At 37.7% G+C, this 17,935-nt stretch overlaps 1 protein-coding gene across 1 annotated transcript; it reads left to right on the plus strand.

Annotated features, from left to right (window-relative positions):
• Nucleotides 1-5,480: 5,480 nt before the first annotated feature.
• On the plus strand, nt 5,481-13,211 carry LOC127669781 (olfactory receptor 12D1-like; the record flags this gene model as incomplete). The annotated part of the gene is made up of 2 exons (XM_052163990.1): nt 5,481-6,403; nt 13,190-13,211. Coding segments are annotated over exons 1-2 (945 nt in total), but the record flags the coding sequence as incomplete, so codon positions are not given.
• Nucleotides 13,212-17,935: the final 4,724 nt, after the last annotated feature.

Below are 17,935 nucleotides of genomic sequence, written 5' to 3' on the forward strand. Positions count from 1 at the left end.
AGAATCACTACAAGATAGTACAGCTTCCTATAACTGCAAGATCTGCTGAAAAGGTTGGGCTAATACCTAGTGAGAAAATCTGTCATGGTTCATAATCTGAGGCAGACCATATCAGGAAGATCATCTGCTAGCTATTAGTTATTAGTTTCTGACATGGGGAAGGCTTTTAAAGGTAGCTGGGAACAAGAATATGTAGAAAAGTAATTTTATCTTGTAAGCTGTATAATTTTTATGTACATGAAATCAGGTGAATAGGACTAGAGAGGGAAATGGTTGGGAAGGAGGTGAGAAAAATGGGACAAAAATGAAGAAATAATGTGCTATAGATGTGTGTGATTGTCTCTATGGGGCCTACTTTTGATGCTAGGGGTGAGTGATTGCATTTGGAATGTGTTGTGTGAGAGAAAACTAAAGAAAAACATGTTGAAGAAGACAGCTGACGGTGAGAGAATCTTGGCTATGCTCATTTTAGCAGCATTAATATTTTGAACTTGGCTATGTTTCCCACAGAAATTCCCTGTGCAGATTTTGCACTTTTTTCATCAATTCCCCAGTGATATTTTTGGCAAAGACAAAGGGAAGGAATTTCATAGAACTTGAAAAGACCGTGAAGAGCTAGCACCGGGAAGAATGAAAAATGTTGGAGGAGTTACAATATTTGATCCCAAATACACTATAAAGAAATAGTGACAAAGATATTTCTAGTATAAAAACAGAGACATAGACCAGTGAAATAGAATAGAGGCAACAGACATAAAACTAAGTGCCAATAATTATTTGGTTATCTTCTATTTACACACATGTATACATGGTTCAATGTTTGTGGACACATGTGTCTTTGTGTTTGTTCATTTCCTTGTGAAGGGTTGAAATTCACATTGGGTGTCCTCTTCAATCACTCATCACTTTACTGAGGCAACGCCTTTCCCTAAACCAGGAGCTCTCTAATATGGTTCCTATATCTGGCCAATATTCCCCAGGAACCTTCAGTCTTTGCCTCCTGAGTGCTGGTATTTCAGGTTCACCATTCAAGGCTGGCTTTTAGGTGGGTCTTGGGAATAAGAACTATGTTGCTCATGCTTGCACAGCAAGCACCCTATCCACTGAGCAATCTCTCCCGCCAACACTAAAGGTATCAAGACAGATGTTAGTGAAAAGAGAGACTATTTAACAAGTGATGCTAAGGAAACATGATATCCTTCCACAGAAGATAAACAAATCTCCAGTGAGTCACAGTGGTATGTGTCTGTAATTCCAGCACTATGGAGACCAAGACAGAATAATAAAAAGGGAATGACTATTCAATAGTACAAATTAAAACAATGCATCTTCCATCAATTAAAAGAAAAATCCAGGTTTTACATTAAATGTACAGTGCATTTTTTACATTAAATTACAGGGAATTTGTATAGGTGAGGGGGTGAACACAAAAACTCTAAAGAGATAAAAAGAAATTGACTGTGTTGATCTACATGGCCACCTAGAACTCTGTTGTTCATGTACCTGAAACTATGGGGGGAACTAAGTGAAAAACACAAGGATCACAGAGGAATTGTGCAAGCACATTTTCCCTATGCCAGGTGGGGAAAATGCTCTATTAATTTTCACATCTATCCTGCTCAACCTGAGGGACAAGCTCCTCAGGGAGCTTTTATGTCTAGAGTTCGGTCTTGTTAAAGTGCTTCCAGAATTTCAGGATGGTAGAAAGGTTTCTACAGATGAAGACTGTAAGCCAGACATGGAACATGAACTGTCACATCAAATACTTCCCAACTTGCGCAATTTCTGGACATGCACCTGAGAAATAAATGTTTTGACAGTCAGTCAGGTAAAAGAGTGAATTAGGATTAAAATGCCCCATTCTTTAGTCTGTCAGTTTATACCATTAAACACCAATAGGCAGGGTTCAGACTGGTTTCCTTTCTAGTTCTAGACACCTCACTCTGTATCATGAAGACTCTTTGGCTTCTGTATTTCATTGCTATGTCTCATGTAATTACATTGTACTTGGTTCCTTTATGGAGAATGTTTAGTTCTCTAAATCTGAAAGTTCAAAATATTAAAAATGTGGTTAATAATAATGAATTCTGATTATAGAGAGCAGTCTGGTTGATTATTTCCCTAATAGGTAAATATCTTCCCTGTATGTGTTTTGGTGATATTATTTTGATTTCTGTCTCAGATAATGATAAATATATTTTGGCATGGGGTTATATTTTTAAATGACAATGTCTGTCATGTTTATAAACACATAGAATAGGCATCACTATTAAAGAAGTAACCCTGAATTGTTTGAGAGCAACCCTTTGACAGAATTACACAATTGATAACCCCATTTCTCACAATGTCTTTTAGTTATAAAGTTTAGAATCCCTCAGGATCCTTATAAGTTTTCCCCAGTTCATTTATTATTTTCTTTATCTAGTTATTTCTAAAGCTTGTGTAATTTCCCCTTTGTAGGAATCACACCAGTGTCAGCCTCTGTTCAACTCTACTGCAGCTAAGGAGTTCTCTTGGTGACTCCAGCACTGACTCTACACACATTGATTCTCATTCTTTGTTCATTTACAGAGTGAATCTACAGCATCTTTAAAAGAAAGGAACCAGAGGAAGCTACTTCTCATAAGGATGTCTGCTAAGATCACTGCTACTTAGGGAAGTAATTCAGGTAATTTCCTAATATTGAAAAGAAAAGAAAACAACTCCAAAAGACTTTTAGTAAACTGTGAAAGTGTAGTCAAATATTAAATGTTTTACAATTAATTTATTCATAATTACTTAAGAATTTCACTTTCATTGAAAGGCACACTATTATTTTAATTATGCACTTAAAACAAAAGGATAAATTTTTACAGAAAATGAGTTTTGAAAGAAAGGAATAGAGGGGATGGATTTGAAGAAAGACAAACTAATAGAGAAAACATGTTTTTATGTTAGAGAAGAGCTGTACTGTTCTAGCATCTATGGAGGAAACTGAGATGAGGCAGACAAGCTTCTGGAATCAAAGAGAACAAAGCTACCATTGTCACACTGATGGAAGTAGAAGAAAGGAGAGGAAAGTTCTTTACTATCTTATGAGTGAGCTTATTTTAAGATAAGTGGAATAAAGGCCCCAAGGAGCTAGACCACAACAAAAGACAAGTTTTCAAGTATACTAAAATAAGTATTTGTCCATTGCTGCTGGTGAAATGAGGGAGGAACTTCAGAGTCCAAACAGGAAGAACTCTTCTTATCTAGAGTCTCTGAGGCATCTAGGAAAACAGATCAACACCTCAAGGCATCTAGGAAAACAGAAGCACAAAAAAAACACAATGTATAAGACAAGAAATAAGTTGAACTATTCAGAGCAACACAGGACTATAACTCCAGCACTTGAGAGGCTGAGGCAGGAGAATTGTGCCTCTATGAAGGTCATATCCCAATAAACAAACAAACAACAAGGGAAGAGCTCTGGAGAAATGGCTCCATCTCTTAAGTGCTTATTATCCATGCAGGAAGATCCAGGTTAATATACTTAACACTCAGCAATAAAGAATGGGTGTGGTAGTCTTGTGTTTGAGTACAGGGACCTGGGAAAGAGAGCCAGGAGAATTTCTGGAGCTCTCTGTCAAGTCAACCGAGATGAATTGATGACCTACAGATTCAGTAGGACACTTTACCTCAAAAAAATAAATAATATTTAGGAAGGAATGTGATATCGACCACATGTACTCTACATGTACTCAAATACAATTAGAAATTTAACTCAGAAATATTTAATGACTTATATTTTAGGGAACTTGAAGGGCAACATCAAATATAATTGGGAATAACACATGCAAATACTGTCAAACTCTGGATACTGTGATCATCTGCTTCCATGCTGTTTCCTATGTTATGGATAAGAAAAAAGTCTATATAAGAATATTTGTATTTTTTCTATATTTTACATAAAGTACAGTTACTACTATATTCAAAACATAGCTTTCCTTTTCATTTTTATGCTTTAAGAATCTGTTGATTTTGATTTTTAAATTAGCTTGCAAGATAATGGATTTCCACATGAGACTTTTCAAACATATTTCATTTTGCTTGACTTTGCACTCCCTTCCTGTCTTCTCCCTGTCTCCTCCTCTAAGGTTGGTCACCTGGATTTCCCTTCCACATTGTTCTACTGCCTTCCACATTCCCTTCTTTAAAGCTCTTCTTTTCCTAATCACATGGTCCCCTTTGTTGTTTTCTGGGTTTTACCCATGCTTATGCCCTCGTGGATTTACATATTTAACTAGGACTGAATATAAGAAAGAACATATGGCATTTGGCTTTCTGTGCTCAGGTTTGCCTACTTAACATCACAGTTTTAGTCTCATGTATTTTTCTGCAAATCCATAATTTCATTTTACTCCACAGATGTATAAAATTTCATTGTGTATAAGGACTAAGTTTTCATTCTTCCTTACCACTTGATAAACAACTAGGCTGATTCATTTTCCTGACTATGGTAAACACAGCAGGATTGAACATGGATATGCAAGTACCTCTGTGGTAGGATGTACAGTCCTTTGGGTTCATCTCAGGATCAATATAGCTGAATGACATGGTGGTTCTTCTTTTAATTTTTAGAAAACATCCAGCATGATTTCCATGGTGGTTGCACTACTTTACATTTCTCACCAGCATTTGTTGCCCTCTGCTTTCTTAATGAAGGTCATCATGAATGGAGTAAAAGAAATGTCAAAGTAGGTTAACTTGTATTTCTTTGATAGCTAAGGAAGCTGAACACTATAAAATTATGCATATTTCTCTTTTCGTGAGAAATGTCTATTTAGGTATTTGGCCCATTTATTGATTGGTAGAGTTTTTTGTGGGGAACTTTTACAATCCATTACATACTTTACATATTAATCCTGTGCCTAGAGTATACCTAGAGAATATTTGTACATATTCTGTAAGCTCCTTTAATAGCATTTTTGCTGTGCAAAATATTTTAATTTCATGTAATCACATTGACCAATTCCTTCCAGTGCTATGTTTTTTATGTTGTTTTTTTCTGTAAAATTCAGTGATTGGAATGAGTCCATCTACTCTTATTCTCCTCTAGTTATGTATTTACCTCCCAGATGTCTACTTGGTGGACTATTTAAAAGCTACCCCTTATTGGAGCCAACTTAAGAGATAAGGAAAAGACAGGACGAAAATGGAAATGTTAACATAAAGAAATGTGGTGGCCTAATCTACTCAAAATCACTAACTAAAAAGGAAATGATTAGGAAGAATGTGGTAAATTAGAAGATGTTTGATCACAACCCACAACAGACACTTATTTAACATTGTTATTTAGCATAATAATGGGTAAATACTAGGATAAGCTTGAGAAGGCATCATGGAAAACAATAACTCATTGTGAAAATACTTTGTTTATGAAAAGAAAATCTATGGCCAGAAGGACTGGACAACATGCAGAGTAGCATTGTATAATAATTGTCCTTTCCTTATAGGTGATGTCCAATCAAACCTCAGTCACTGAATTTCTCCTCCTGGGAGTGACAGACATACAAGAATTAAACCCTATTCTCTTTGCGATTTTCTTCACCATCTACTTTGTCAATATAACTGGGAATGGAGCCATCCTGATGATCGTCATCTTGGACCCAAGACTCCACTCACCTATGTATTTCTTCCTGGGAAACCTAGCATGTCTAGATATCTGCTTCTCCTCTGTAACACTGCCAAAGATGTTGGAGAACCTCCTCTCCACAGGCAAAGCAATTTCCTTCCTGGGATGCATCGCTCAGCTTCATTTCTTCCACTTCCTGGGTAGCACTGAGGCCATGCTGCTGCCAGTGATGGCATTTGACCGCTTTGTGGCTATCTGCAGACCACTCCACTATCCAGTCATTATGAATCACCAGCTCTGTGTTCACATGACTGTTACTATCTGGATCATGGGCTTCTTACATGCCTTGCTTCACTCTGTAATGACATCTCGTTTGAGCTTCTGTGGTCCCAATCATGTCCATCATTTCTTCTGTGATGTTAAGCCATTGCTGGATCTGGCCTGTGGAAACACTGAGCTCAACCTTTGGCTGCTCAATACAGTCACAGGCACCATTGCCCTTACTCCCTTTTTTCTGACATTTCTCTCCTATTTCTACATCATTATCTATCTTGTCCTCAAGACCCGTTCTTGCAGCATGCTCCACAAAGCACTGTCCACTTGTGCCTCTCACTTCATGGTTGTTATTCTGCTCTATGTTCCTGTTCTCTTCACCTACATCCGTCCTACCTCAGACAGCTCTCTGGATCAGGACAGAATCATTGCCATCATGTACAGTGTGGTCACTCCTGCTCTCAATCCACTCATCTACACCTTGAGAAACAAGGAAGTGAGGAATGCATTGGATAAGAAGGTGAGAAGATGGTTCTAACTTGAAGAATCTAAAGGACTCTGCTGAGGTGTAAATAAACAGGAAATAAGAAATTAATACATATTTCTGAAATTGGTAGCATTGACTTGTAACTGTAATGTGTCTTGCATATACCTGAGTATAGAAATTTGTGAATACTACCCATGTCTAATATATTTAGTACTTATACTTGTTCATCTTTAAACTCATATTATTTGGATTAATATCATTATGCTTTCTAATTTTCAGGAATTATTAAAACTATGGATTCTCAGTTTGAAAATTAGCTGCAAATGATTAGTGAGCTACTAAAAGTTTCAGTAACATTTTCAAAACATTTATTTTAAGCCTAATTGTGATTCTGTTAATATTGGTCTATTGGTAGTAAATGGATGTTTTTATTTTTCCAATTTTATTACTGATTATTACTTTTGAGACTAGGTCTCCTGTAGCTCAGGTTGGTCTTGAATTCCTCATGCTCTTGCTTCCACCTCTCTCAGTTGGTGGGACTTTAGGTCTCTATCTACCACACCTGCCTGGAGCCTCCAAGCCTGGCGCAGGTTAAGAAGAGGCTCAGAGTAGGACTCTGGTGTGGCTTTAAAGACTGACTGTCTTCAGACATTCTAGCTCTCTAACTGTACTAAAATGCAGCTGATAACTTCTAAAATGTCCTAAAAACTTTCTTGCTCTGAGGATTAAAAGACCCTGGTTTAGGCACCTAATGCCTGTTTTCTAACACCAGGGGTGGATTAAGTAAAATATTAATTGCTTGAACTTTTTCCCTTTTGTCAAATGCTGCTTACTTGTCAGGCTGGGGCGGGGGCAGATTTTGGAGTTATAAACTACTTTTGAACCAGGAGAAGATAATAATGCTTAAAAAGGAAAAACTAACACATAAGCAAATATGCATAAACTCACATAAATTTATGTAGAGATTCATTCATGCACATTTATACATTTCCATTCAAACCACTTGGGCCTAACTTGCGTACATTATCACATTTACATACTTACACACACATCCATATTTATGCATTTGGAGCAAAAAAACCAAGCACCAGTGCAGAAACAACTTACTCATTCTGGATGAAAAATGAGCTCCAATCTTTATTACATTGAGAAAGAAAAAGTGTCTACACATTTTTTTAGACAAGTTCAGATTTATATTAGGTTCGTTGATTTTTGCTTATTTCTTCTCCATTCATCTCTCTTTCCTTCCCTTCCTATTTCTTTCATTCCTTTCCCCTCTCTCCTTTCCTCTTTTCTTTTCATTTAAAATTCACTTCTTTTCTCTTGTAAAAGGTCCTGAAACAAATCAGTATATTCTAGAATGGCATGACCAGTAGAATATAGATAGTTTAGTTGATGATATAGATAAAGCATAGATGCTACATTAGACATGTTCTTACATGCATTCACATAGTTGTTTTACACAGCTATGAAGAAGTGTCTACACTTTTATTGCTAAATGAATTAAACCCAAGTATGTAAGAAGAAAGCTTTATTCTCTTTAGAAAGACTAAGCCTGCCTTGTTATTAAGAAAAGACCTGTTCTGTCCCACAGTAAGGAGAAGCCTGTCTGCTCCTTCTGTTCTCTCTGCAGTATCTTCTTTTCTCCACTTCACTTCTGCATTCTTCATATTGATCTGGTGGTTTGTTGTGCTACCTAGAGTTTCTAAGTTATTCCACTCTGCATTCCTCATCTAATCTTGCTATTTCTTATTGCTCTGATATCATAATAATGTTTTAACTCTCAATGCCTTTTCTCCCAATACTATGTCTTTACTGCTAAGTTCTGCCTAAAATGTTCTCTTGTATACAGACTTAAAAAAAATTATCCTCAGTTCTGTTCTAAAAAGCTCTGTTCAGTATTCTGTCTAAAAAGGTCTCCTCAGCTCAGTTCTGACTCTTTTTATTTGTCCTCAGCACTTATACATCTTTCTTCTTTTAATTTTTTATTAGATGTATTCTGAATTTACATTTCAAATGATTTCCCCTTTCCTGGATCCCCCCTCCCCAAAAGTCATAAGCCCTCTTCCCTCCCCCTGTTCCCCAATCAACCCCTTCCCACTTCCCTGTCTTGGTATTCCCCTATACTGCTGCATTGAACCTGTCCAGGACCAGGAGCCTCTCCTTTCTTCTTCAGCACAATTTAATATGTGAATTGTGTCTTGGGTATTCCAAGCTAACATCCACTTATCAATGAGTGCATATAATGTGTGTTCTTTTGTGATTATGTTACCTCACTTAGGATGATATTTTCCAGTTCCATCCATTGCCTAAGAACATTGCCTAAAAACTAATGAATTCATTGTTTTTACTTGCTGAGTAGTATTCCATAGTGCAAATATACCACATTTTCTGAATCCATTCCTCCATTGAAGGACATCTGGGTACTTTCCACCTTCTGACTATTATAAATAGGGCTACTATGAATATAGTGAAGCCTGTGTCCTTATTACATGCTGGGGAATCTTCTGGGTATATGCCCAGGAGTGGTATAATTGAGTCCTCCAATAGTATCATGCCCAGTTTTCTGAGGAACTGCCAGACTGATTTCCAGAGTGGTTATACCAGCTTGCAATCCTACCAGCAGTGGAGGAGTGTTCCTCTTTCTCCACATCCTCACCAACATCTGCTGTCTCCTAACCATTCTGACTGGTGTGAGGTGAAATCTCAAGCTTGTTTTGATTTGCATTTCCCTGATGACTAAGGATGTTGAACATTTCTTTAGGTTCTTTTCAGCCATTCAATATTCCTCAGGTGAAAATTCTTTGTTTAGCTCTGTATCCTATTTTTTTAATAGGATTATTTGGCTCTCTGGAGTCTACCTTCTTGAGGTTTTTGTATATATTGGATATTAGCCCTCTATCAGATATAGGGTTGGTGAAGATCTTTTCCCAATTTGTTGGTTGCCATTTTGTCCTATTGACAGTGTCCTTTGCCTTACAGAAACTTTATAATTTTATTTGTCAATTCATGATCTTAGAACATAAGCTACTAGTGTTCTGTTCAGGAAATTTTCCCCCGTGTCCATGTGCTCAGAGCTCTTCCCCCATTTCTTTTCTATTAGTTTCAGTGTGTCTGGTTTTATGTGGAGTTGAGCTTACTACAAGGAGATAAGAATGGATCAATTCAAATTCTTCTGCATGCTGACCTCCAGTTCAACCAGCACCATTTGTTGAAAGGCTATCTTTTTTCCACTGGATGTTTTCCACTCCTTTGACAAAGATCAAGTGACCATAGGGGTGTGGATTCAATTCTGGGTCTTAAATTCTATTCCATTGATCTACCTGCCTGTCACTGTACCAATACCATGCAGTTTTTGACACTATTGCTCTGTAGTACTGCTTGAGGTCAGGGATACTGATTCCTCCAGAAGTTCTTTTACTGTTGAGAATAGTTTTAGCTATCCAAGGTTTTTGGTTATTCCAGATGAAAATTGCTCTTTCTAAGTCTATGAAGAATTGAGTTGGGATTTTAATGGAGATTGCATTGAATCTGTGTATTGCTTTTGCAAGATGGCCATTTTTACTATATTAATCCTGCCAATCAATGAGCATGGAAGATTTTTCCATTTTCTGAGGTCTTCTTTGATTTCTTTCTTCAGAGACTTGAAGTTCCTGTCATACAGATCTTTCACTTGTTTGGTTAGAGTTACACCAAGATACTTTATATTGTTTGTGGCTATTGTGAAGGGTGTCATTTCCCTAATTTCTTTCTCAGCCTGTATCTCCTTTGAGTATAGGAAAGCTACTGATTTGCTTGAGTTAATTTTATATCCAGCCACTTTGCTGAAGTTGTTAATCAGTTGTAGGAGTTCTCTGGTAGAGTTTTTTGGGTCACTTAAGTAGACTATTGTATCATCTGCAAATAGTCATAATTTGACTTCTTCATTTCCAATTTGTATCCTTTTGACCTCCTTTTGTTGTCTAATTGCTATAGCAAGAACTTCAAGTACTACACTGAATAGACATGGAGAGAGAGGGCAGCCTTGTCTAGTCCCTCATCTTAGTGGGATTGCTTCCAGTTTCTCTCCATTTAGTTTGATGTTGGCTACTGGTTTGCTGTGTATTTCTTTTACTATGATTGGGTATGGGCCTTGAATTCCTGTTATTTCAAAGTCCTTTAACATAAAAGGATGGTGAATTTTGTCAAATGCTTTTTCAACATCTAATGAAATGACCATGTGGTTTTTTTCCTTGAGTTTGCTTATGTAGTGGATTACATTGATGGATTTCTGTACATTGAACTATCCCTGCATCCTTGGGATAAAGGCTACTTGATCATGGTGAATGATTGTTTTGATGTGTTCTTGGATTTGGTTGGCAAGAATTTTATTGAGTATTTTTGTATCGATATTCATAAGGGAAAATGGTCTAAACTTCTCTTTCTTGTTAGGTCTTTGTGTGGTTTTTATATCAGTGAAATTGTGACTTCATAGAATGAGTTCCTTCTCTTTATATTTTGTGGAATAGTTTAAAGAGTATTGGTGTTAGGTCTTTTTTGAAAGTCTGATAGAATTCTGCACTAAAACCATCTATCTGGTCCTGTGCTTTTTTGGTCGGGAGACTGTCAATGACCACTTCTATTACCTTAGGGGATATGGGACCGTTTAGATAGTCTATCTGATCCTGATTAAACTTTGGTAGTTGGTATCTGTCTAGGAAATTGTGCATTTCCTCCAGATTTTCCAGTTTTGTTGAGTATAGGCTTTTGTAGTAGGATCTGATGATTTTTTTGAATTTCCTCAGTTTCTGTTGTTATTTCTCCCTTTTCATTTCTGATTTTGTTAATTTGGATACTGTCTCTGTGCCGTCTGCTTAGTATGGCTAAAGGTGTATCTATCTTATTGATTTTCTCAAAGAACCAGCTCCTGGTTTTGCTGATTCTTTGTATAGTTCTTTTCATTTCTACTTGGTTGATTGCAGCCCTGAGTTTGATGATTTCCTGCCTTCTACTCCTCTTGGGTGTATTAACTTCTTTCTGTTCTAAAGCTTTCAAGTGTGCTGTTAAGCTGCTAGTATATGCTCTCTCCAGCTTCTTTTTGGAGGCACTCAGAACTCTGAGTTTTCCTCTTAGCACTGTTTTCATTGTGTCCCATAAATTTGTGTATTTTGTACATTCATTTTCATTAAACTCTAAAATTTGTTCCTTATTTCTTTCTTGATCAAGGTATCATTGAGTAGAGAATTGTTCAGCTTCCATGTGTATGTGAGCTTTCTGCTGGTTTTTTGTTTGTTTTTGTTTTTTCTTGGTTTTGTTTGTTTTAGCTATTGAAGACCACCCTTACTCCATAGTGGTCTGATAGGAAGCATGGGATTAGTTTGATCTTCTTATATCTGTTTAAGTCTGTTTTCTGACCAATTATATGATCAGTTTTGTAAAGTGTACCATTAGGTGCTGAGAAGAAGGTATATTCTTTTGATTTAGGATGAAATATTCTATAGATATCTATTAAATCCATTTGGTCCAAACCTTCTGTTAGTTTCACTGTGTCTCTGTTTAGTTTGTGTTTCCCTGATCTGTCCACTGAGAAGAGTGGGGTGTCAAATTATTGTGTGGTATGCGATGTGTGCTTTAAGCTTTAGTAAAGTTTCTTTGTGAATGAGGGTGCCCTTGTATTTGAAGCATAGATGTTCAGAATTGAGAGTTCTTCCTGGTAGATTTTTCCTTTGATAAGTATAAAGTGTCCTTCTGTGTCTTTTTTGATGTCTTTTGGTTGAAAGTCTATTTTATTGGATATTAGAATGGCTACTCCATCTTCCTATACTCAAAGGATGAACAGGCTGAGAAAGAAATTAGGGAAATAACACCCTTCACAATAGCCACAAACAGTATAAAGTATCTTGGGGTGACTCTTACCAAACATGTGAAAGATCTGTATGACAAGAACTTCAAGACTCTGAAGAAGAAAATAGAAGACCTCAAAAAATGGAAAAACTTCCCATGCTCATGAATCGGCAGGATTAATATAATTAAAATGGCCATTTTGCCAAAAGCAATATACAGATTCAATGCAATACCCATCAAAATCCCAACTCAATTCTTCATAGAGTTAGAAAGAGCAATTCTCAAATTCATCTGGAATAACAAAAAAAAACAGGATAGCTAAAACTATTCTCAACAACAAAAGAAATTCTGGGGGAATCAGTATCCCTGACCTCAAGCAATACTACCGAGCAATAGTGTTAAAAAAAACTGCATGGTATTGGTACAGTGACAGGCAGGCGGATCAATGGAACAGGATTGAAGATCCAGAAATGAACCCACACACCTATGGCCACTTGATCCTCAACAAAGGGGCTGAAAACATCCAATGGAAAAAAGATCGTCTTTTCAACAAATGGTGCTGGTTCAACTGGAGGTTAGCATGCAGAAGAATGTGAATTGATCCATCCTTGTCTCTTTGTACTAAGCTCAACTACAAATGGATCAAGGACCTCCACATAAAGCCAGACACTCTGAAGCTAATAGAAAAGAAACTGGGGAAGACCCTTGAGGACATCGGTACAGGGGGAAAGTTCCTGAACAGAACACCAATAGCTTATGCTCTAAGATCAAGAATTGACAAATGGGACCTCATAAAATTACAAAGTTTCTGTAAAGCAAGGGACACCATCAAAAGGACAAATTGACAACCAACAAATTGGGAAAAGATCTTCACCAACCCTACATCATATATAGGGATAATATGCAATATATACAAAGAACTCAAGAAGTTAGACCCCAGAAAACCAAATAACCCTATTAAAAAATGGGGTACAGAGTTAAACAAAGAATTCTCACCTGAAGAACTTTGGATGGCGGAGAAACATCTTAAAAAATGCTCAACTTCATTAGTCATCAGGGAAATGCAAATCAAAACAACTCTGAGATTTCACCTTACACCAGTCAGAATGGCTAAGATTAAAAACTCAGGAGACAGCAGGTGTTGGCAAGGATGTGGAGAAAGAGAAACACTCCTCCACTGCTGGTGGGGTTGCAAATTGGTACAACCACTCTGGAAATCAGTCCGGCAGTTCCTCAGAAAACTGGGCACGTCACTTCCGAAAGATCCTGCTATACCACTCCTGGGCATATACCCAGAGGATTCCTCAGCATGTAATAAGGATATATGCTCCACTATGATCATAGCAGCCCTATTTATAATAGCCAGAAGCTGGAAAGAACCCAGGTATCCCTCAACATAAGAATGCATGCAAAAAATGTGGTATATATACACAATGGAGTACTATTCAGCCATTAGAAACAATGAATTCATGAAATTCTTAGGCAAATGGATGGAGCTGGAGAACATCATACTAAGTGAGGTGACCCAGTCTCAAAAGATCAATCATGGTATGCACTCACTAATAAGTGGATATTAGCCTGGAAAACTGGAATACCCAAAACATAATCCACACATCAAATGAGGTACAAGAAGAACGGAGGAGTGGCCCCTGGTTCTGGAAAGACTCATTATAGCAGTATAGGGCAAAACCAGAACAGGGAAGTGGGAAGGGGTGGGTGGGAGAACAGAGGGAGGGAAGGGGACTTATGTGACTTTCAGGGAGTGGGGGACCAGAAAAGGGGAAATCATTTGAAATGTAAATAAAAATATATCGAATAAAATAAAAAAAGAATAAAAATAATAAAAAAAAAGAACGGCTACTCCAGCTTGCTTCCTGGGAACATTTGCTTGAAAAATGTTTTCCAGCCTTTTACAGTGAGGTAGTGTTTGTCTTTGACTCTGAGATGTGTTTCCTGTATGCAGCAAAATGTTGGGTCTTGTTTACATATCCAGTCTGTTAATCTATTTCTTTTTATTGGGGAATTGAGTCCATTAATGTTAAGAGATATTAAGAAATAGTGATTGTTACTGCCTTCCATTTTTGATGTAATTTTTATGTTTGTGTGATTATCTTCTTTCGGGTTTGCGGAAAGAAGATTAATTTCTTGCTTTCTCTAGTGTGTAGTTTCCCTCCTTTTATTGGTGTTTTCCATTCATTATCCTTTTAAGGGCTGGATTTGTGGAAAGATACTGTGTAAATTTGTTTTTGTCATGGACTACCGTGGTTTCTCCATCTATGATAATTGAGAGATTTGCTGAATATAGCAGTCTGGGTTGGCATTTGTATTTCCCTAGGGTCTGTACGAAATCTGCCCAGGCTCTTCTGGCTTTCATAGTCTCTAATGAAAAATCCGGTGTAATTCTGATAGGTCTATCTTTATATGTTACTTGACCTTTTCCCCTTACTGCTTTTAATAGTCTTTCTTTGTTTGGTACATTTGGTGTTTTAATTATTATGTGATGGGAGGAATTTCTTTTCTGGTCAAATCAATTTGGAGTTCTGTAGGCTTCTTGTATGTTCATGGGCATCTCTTTAAGTTAAGGAAGTTTTCTTCTATAATTTTGTTGAAGACATTTACTGACCCTTTAAGTTGAAAATCTTCACTCTCTTCTATACCTACAATCCTTAGGTTTGGTCTTCTCATTTTGTCCTGGGTTTCCTGTATATTTTGGGTCAGGAGCTTTATTCATTTTCCATTTTCTTTGACTGTTGTACCAATTCTTTCTATGGTATCTTCTGCATCTAAGATTCTCTCTTCTATCTCTTGTATTCTGCTGTGATTCTTGGATCCATGACTCTTGACTTCTTTCCTAGGTTTTGTATGTCCTGAGTTGTTTCCCTTTGTGATTTCTTTATTGTTTCTATCTCCATCTTTAAATCCTGGATGGCTTTGTTCTTCCTTCACCTGTTTTGTTGTGTTTTCCCTTAGTTCTTCGAGAGCTTCCCTGTTTACTTGTGTTCTCATGCATTTCTTTAAGAGAGTTATTTTTGTCCTTCTTGAAGCCCTATATCAGCATCATGAGCTGTGATTTTTATCTTGCTTTTCTGGTGTGTTGGGGTATCCAGGACTTGCTGTTATGGGAGAATTGGGTTCGGATGGTGCCATATTGCCTTGATTTCTGTTAGTAACATTCCTACATTTGCCTTTTGCCATCTGGTTATCTCTAGTATTAGTTGGTCCCACTGTCACTGGCTGGTGCTTGTCCCTCCTGTGTGCCTGCAAGCCTGTCTCAGCACGCCTGGGTGACCACCCTTTCCCTGGCACAGATTGCTGTGGGACTGCCCAGCTCCTGGGTGCAGGTGGGGCCCTGGCAGACCTATTCCCAAGTGATCTTACACTTGGGTGTTCTCTGTGTTCCTGGCTGCAACAGCCTGCTCAGTCCCAGGAGTGAAGATGATAGCCTTACCTCTAATCATGGGACTCAGTGCATTGCAGATATCCCCTAGCAGACTAGGTGCACAGAGTGCTGTGGTGCTGCCCAGATTCTGGGTGCAGGTGGATCCCTGGTGGCCATGTCCCAAGTGATCTTCGGCTCAGGTGATCCCTGCATTCCTGTTTGCATCAGTCTACTCAGTCACAGGAGCAAGGGTGGTGGCACCTCGCCTCTAAACACAGGGCTCCCTCTAACCGAGGAACTCCCTACAGGGCAAATGTTCCCTGGCAAGGTAGGTGCACAGACTGCTGTGGTGCTGCCAAGCTCCTGAATGCAAGTGGAGCCCTGGAGGCTGTGTCCCAAGCGATCTTCTACTCGGGTGATCCCTACCTACCTGTCTGTACCTGTCCACACAGTCACCACATCTTTCAGAATACATGAACACATAGTAAAAAGTTCATTATGATTTCACACCTAAAATCAAATTGTTGAATCCCTTTTATGGCCTTTGATTAATGGTTTTACAGCCTCTTGGATTGTGCTCTGAATAGTAGAAAGTCTGGTTAGTATCTAGAGGCAATTAACTGGTGACACATGGGGAGACTAACAGAGTTCTCATTACAGTTTTGACTATCATAAAAGGACCTAATAGCAGTCCCACTATAAAAGAGCTTAATAAATACTGGTAGAATTATAGGAATTCTTATAGGATCATCATCAAGAATTAAGAAACCATCTATTTGTGTATGTAGCATCACTCACTACAAGAGCATATATCTTCATAAATCTGTAGAGATCTTCTCAAAAACGGTGGGCTAATACCTAGTGATTGCTATATATGTGATAATGACAAGAATGGGATATTAATAGCAGGATTGTTCCTAAAATAATTTTCTCCTGGGCCTTGTCTATGGTAGAAATCTGTCGTGAATTAATGCTGCACATTTTAACAGCATTAGTGTTTTGAAAATGCCTATACTTCCCACAGAAATTATATGTACAGATTTTGCACATTTCTCATCAAAAATCCAGTGATAAGGAAGAAATTTAATATGGACCTTGAAAAGATCCTGAAGAACCAACAGTGGGAAGAAAGAACAATATTGGAGGTATTACAATATTTGATTCCAACTACTGTAAAAAAAAAAAAAAAAAAAAAAAACCATGACAAAGATGTTTGTAAGACAAAAACAGAGGCATAGACCAGTGAGATGTAACAGAGGCCACAGAAGTTAACTCAATGCCCAGAACTATTTTGTTTTCTTCTTTTTTACACACATGTGTGTGATCACATGTGTCTTTGTGTTTGCTCATTTACTTGTGAAAGGTTGAAATTCATATTGGGTGTCTTCTTCAATCACTTATCACTTTATTGAGGCAACGCCTTTCCCTGCGCCAGGAGCTCTCTGATATGGCTCCTATATTTGGCCAGTATTCCCCAGGAATCTTCAATCTTTGCTTCCTGAGTGCTGACATTTCAGGTTGCCACCATTCAAGGATGGCTTTTAGGTGGGTCTTGGGAATAAAAATTATGTTGCCCATGTTTGCACAGCAAGCACCCTATCCACTGGGCAATCTCTCCAGCCAACACTGAAGATATCAAGACAGATGTTAGTGAAAAGAGAGACTATTTAACAAGTGATGCTAAGAAAACATGAGATCCTTCCACAGAAGACAGACAAATCTCCAGTCAGTCATAGTGGTATATGTCTGTAATTCCAGCACTTGGGAGATGAAGACAGGAGAATTGAAAGTGGATGACTATTCAATAGTACAAATCAAAACAATGCATCTTCCATCAATTAAAAAATTATGTCCATTTTTTACATTAAATGTACAATACATTTACAAGGAAACTCAAAACTCTAAAGAGATAAAAGGAATTGGCTGTGTTGATATACATAGCCACCTAGAACTCTGATGTTCATGTACCTGAAACTATGGGGGAAAAGTTAGTGAAAAACACAAGGAGCACAGAGGAATTGTGCAAGCACATTTTTCCTATGTCAGGTGGGAAAAATGCTCTATTAATTTTCACATCTATCCTACATGACCCAAGGGACAAGCTCTTTTGAGAATTTTATGTCTAGAGTTCAGTCTTCTTAGAGTGCTTGCAGAATTTCAGGATGGTAGAGAGGTGTCTAGACATGAAGACTGTAAGCCAGACCAACAGCATGAACTGTCACATCAAATAATTCCCAACCTGTGCAATTTCTGGACATGCTCCCGAAAAAAATAATGTTTTAATAATCAGTCAGGTAAGAAAGTGAATTAGAATTAAAATGTCCCATTCTTTAGTCTGTCAGTTTGTAACATTAAACACCAATAGGCAGGGTTCAGG

This window comes from Apodemus sylvaticus, chromosome 19 (assembly GCF_947179515.1).
Source record: "Apodemus sylvaticus chromosome 19, mApoSyl1.1, whole genome shotgun sequence".
Taxonomy (NCBI): domain Eukaryota; kingdom Metazoa; phylum Chordata; class Mammalia; order Rodentia; family Muridae; genus Apodemus; species Apodemus sylvaticus.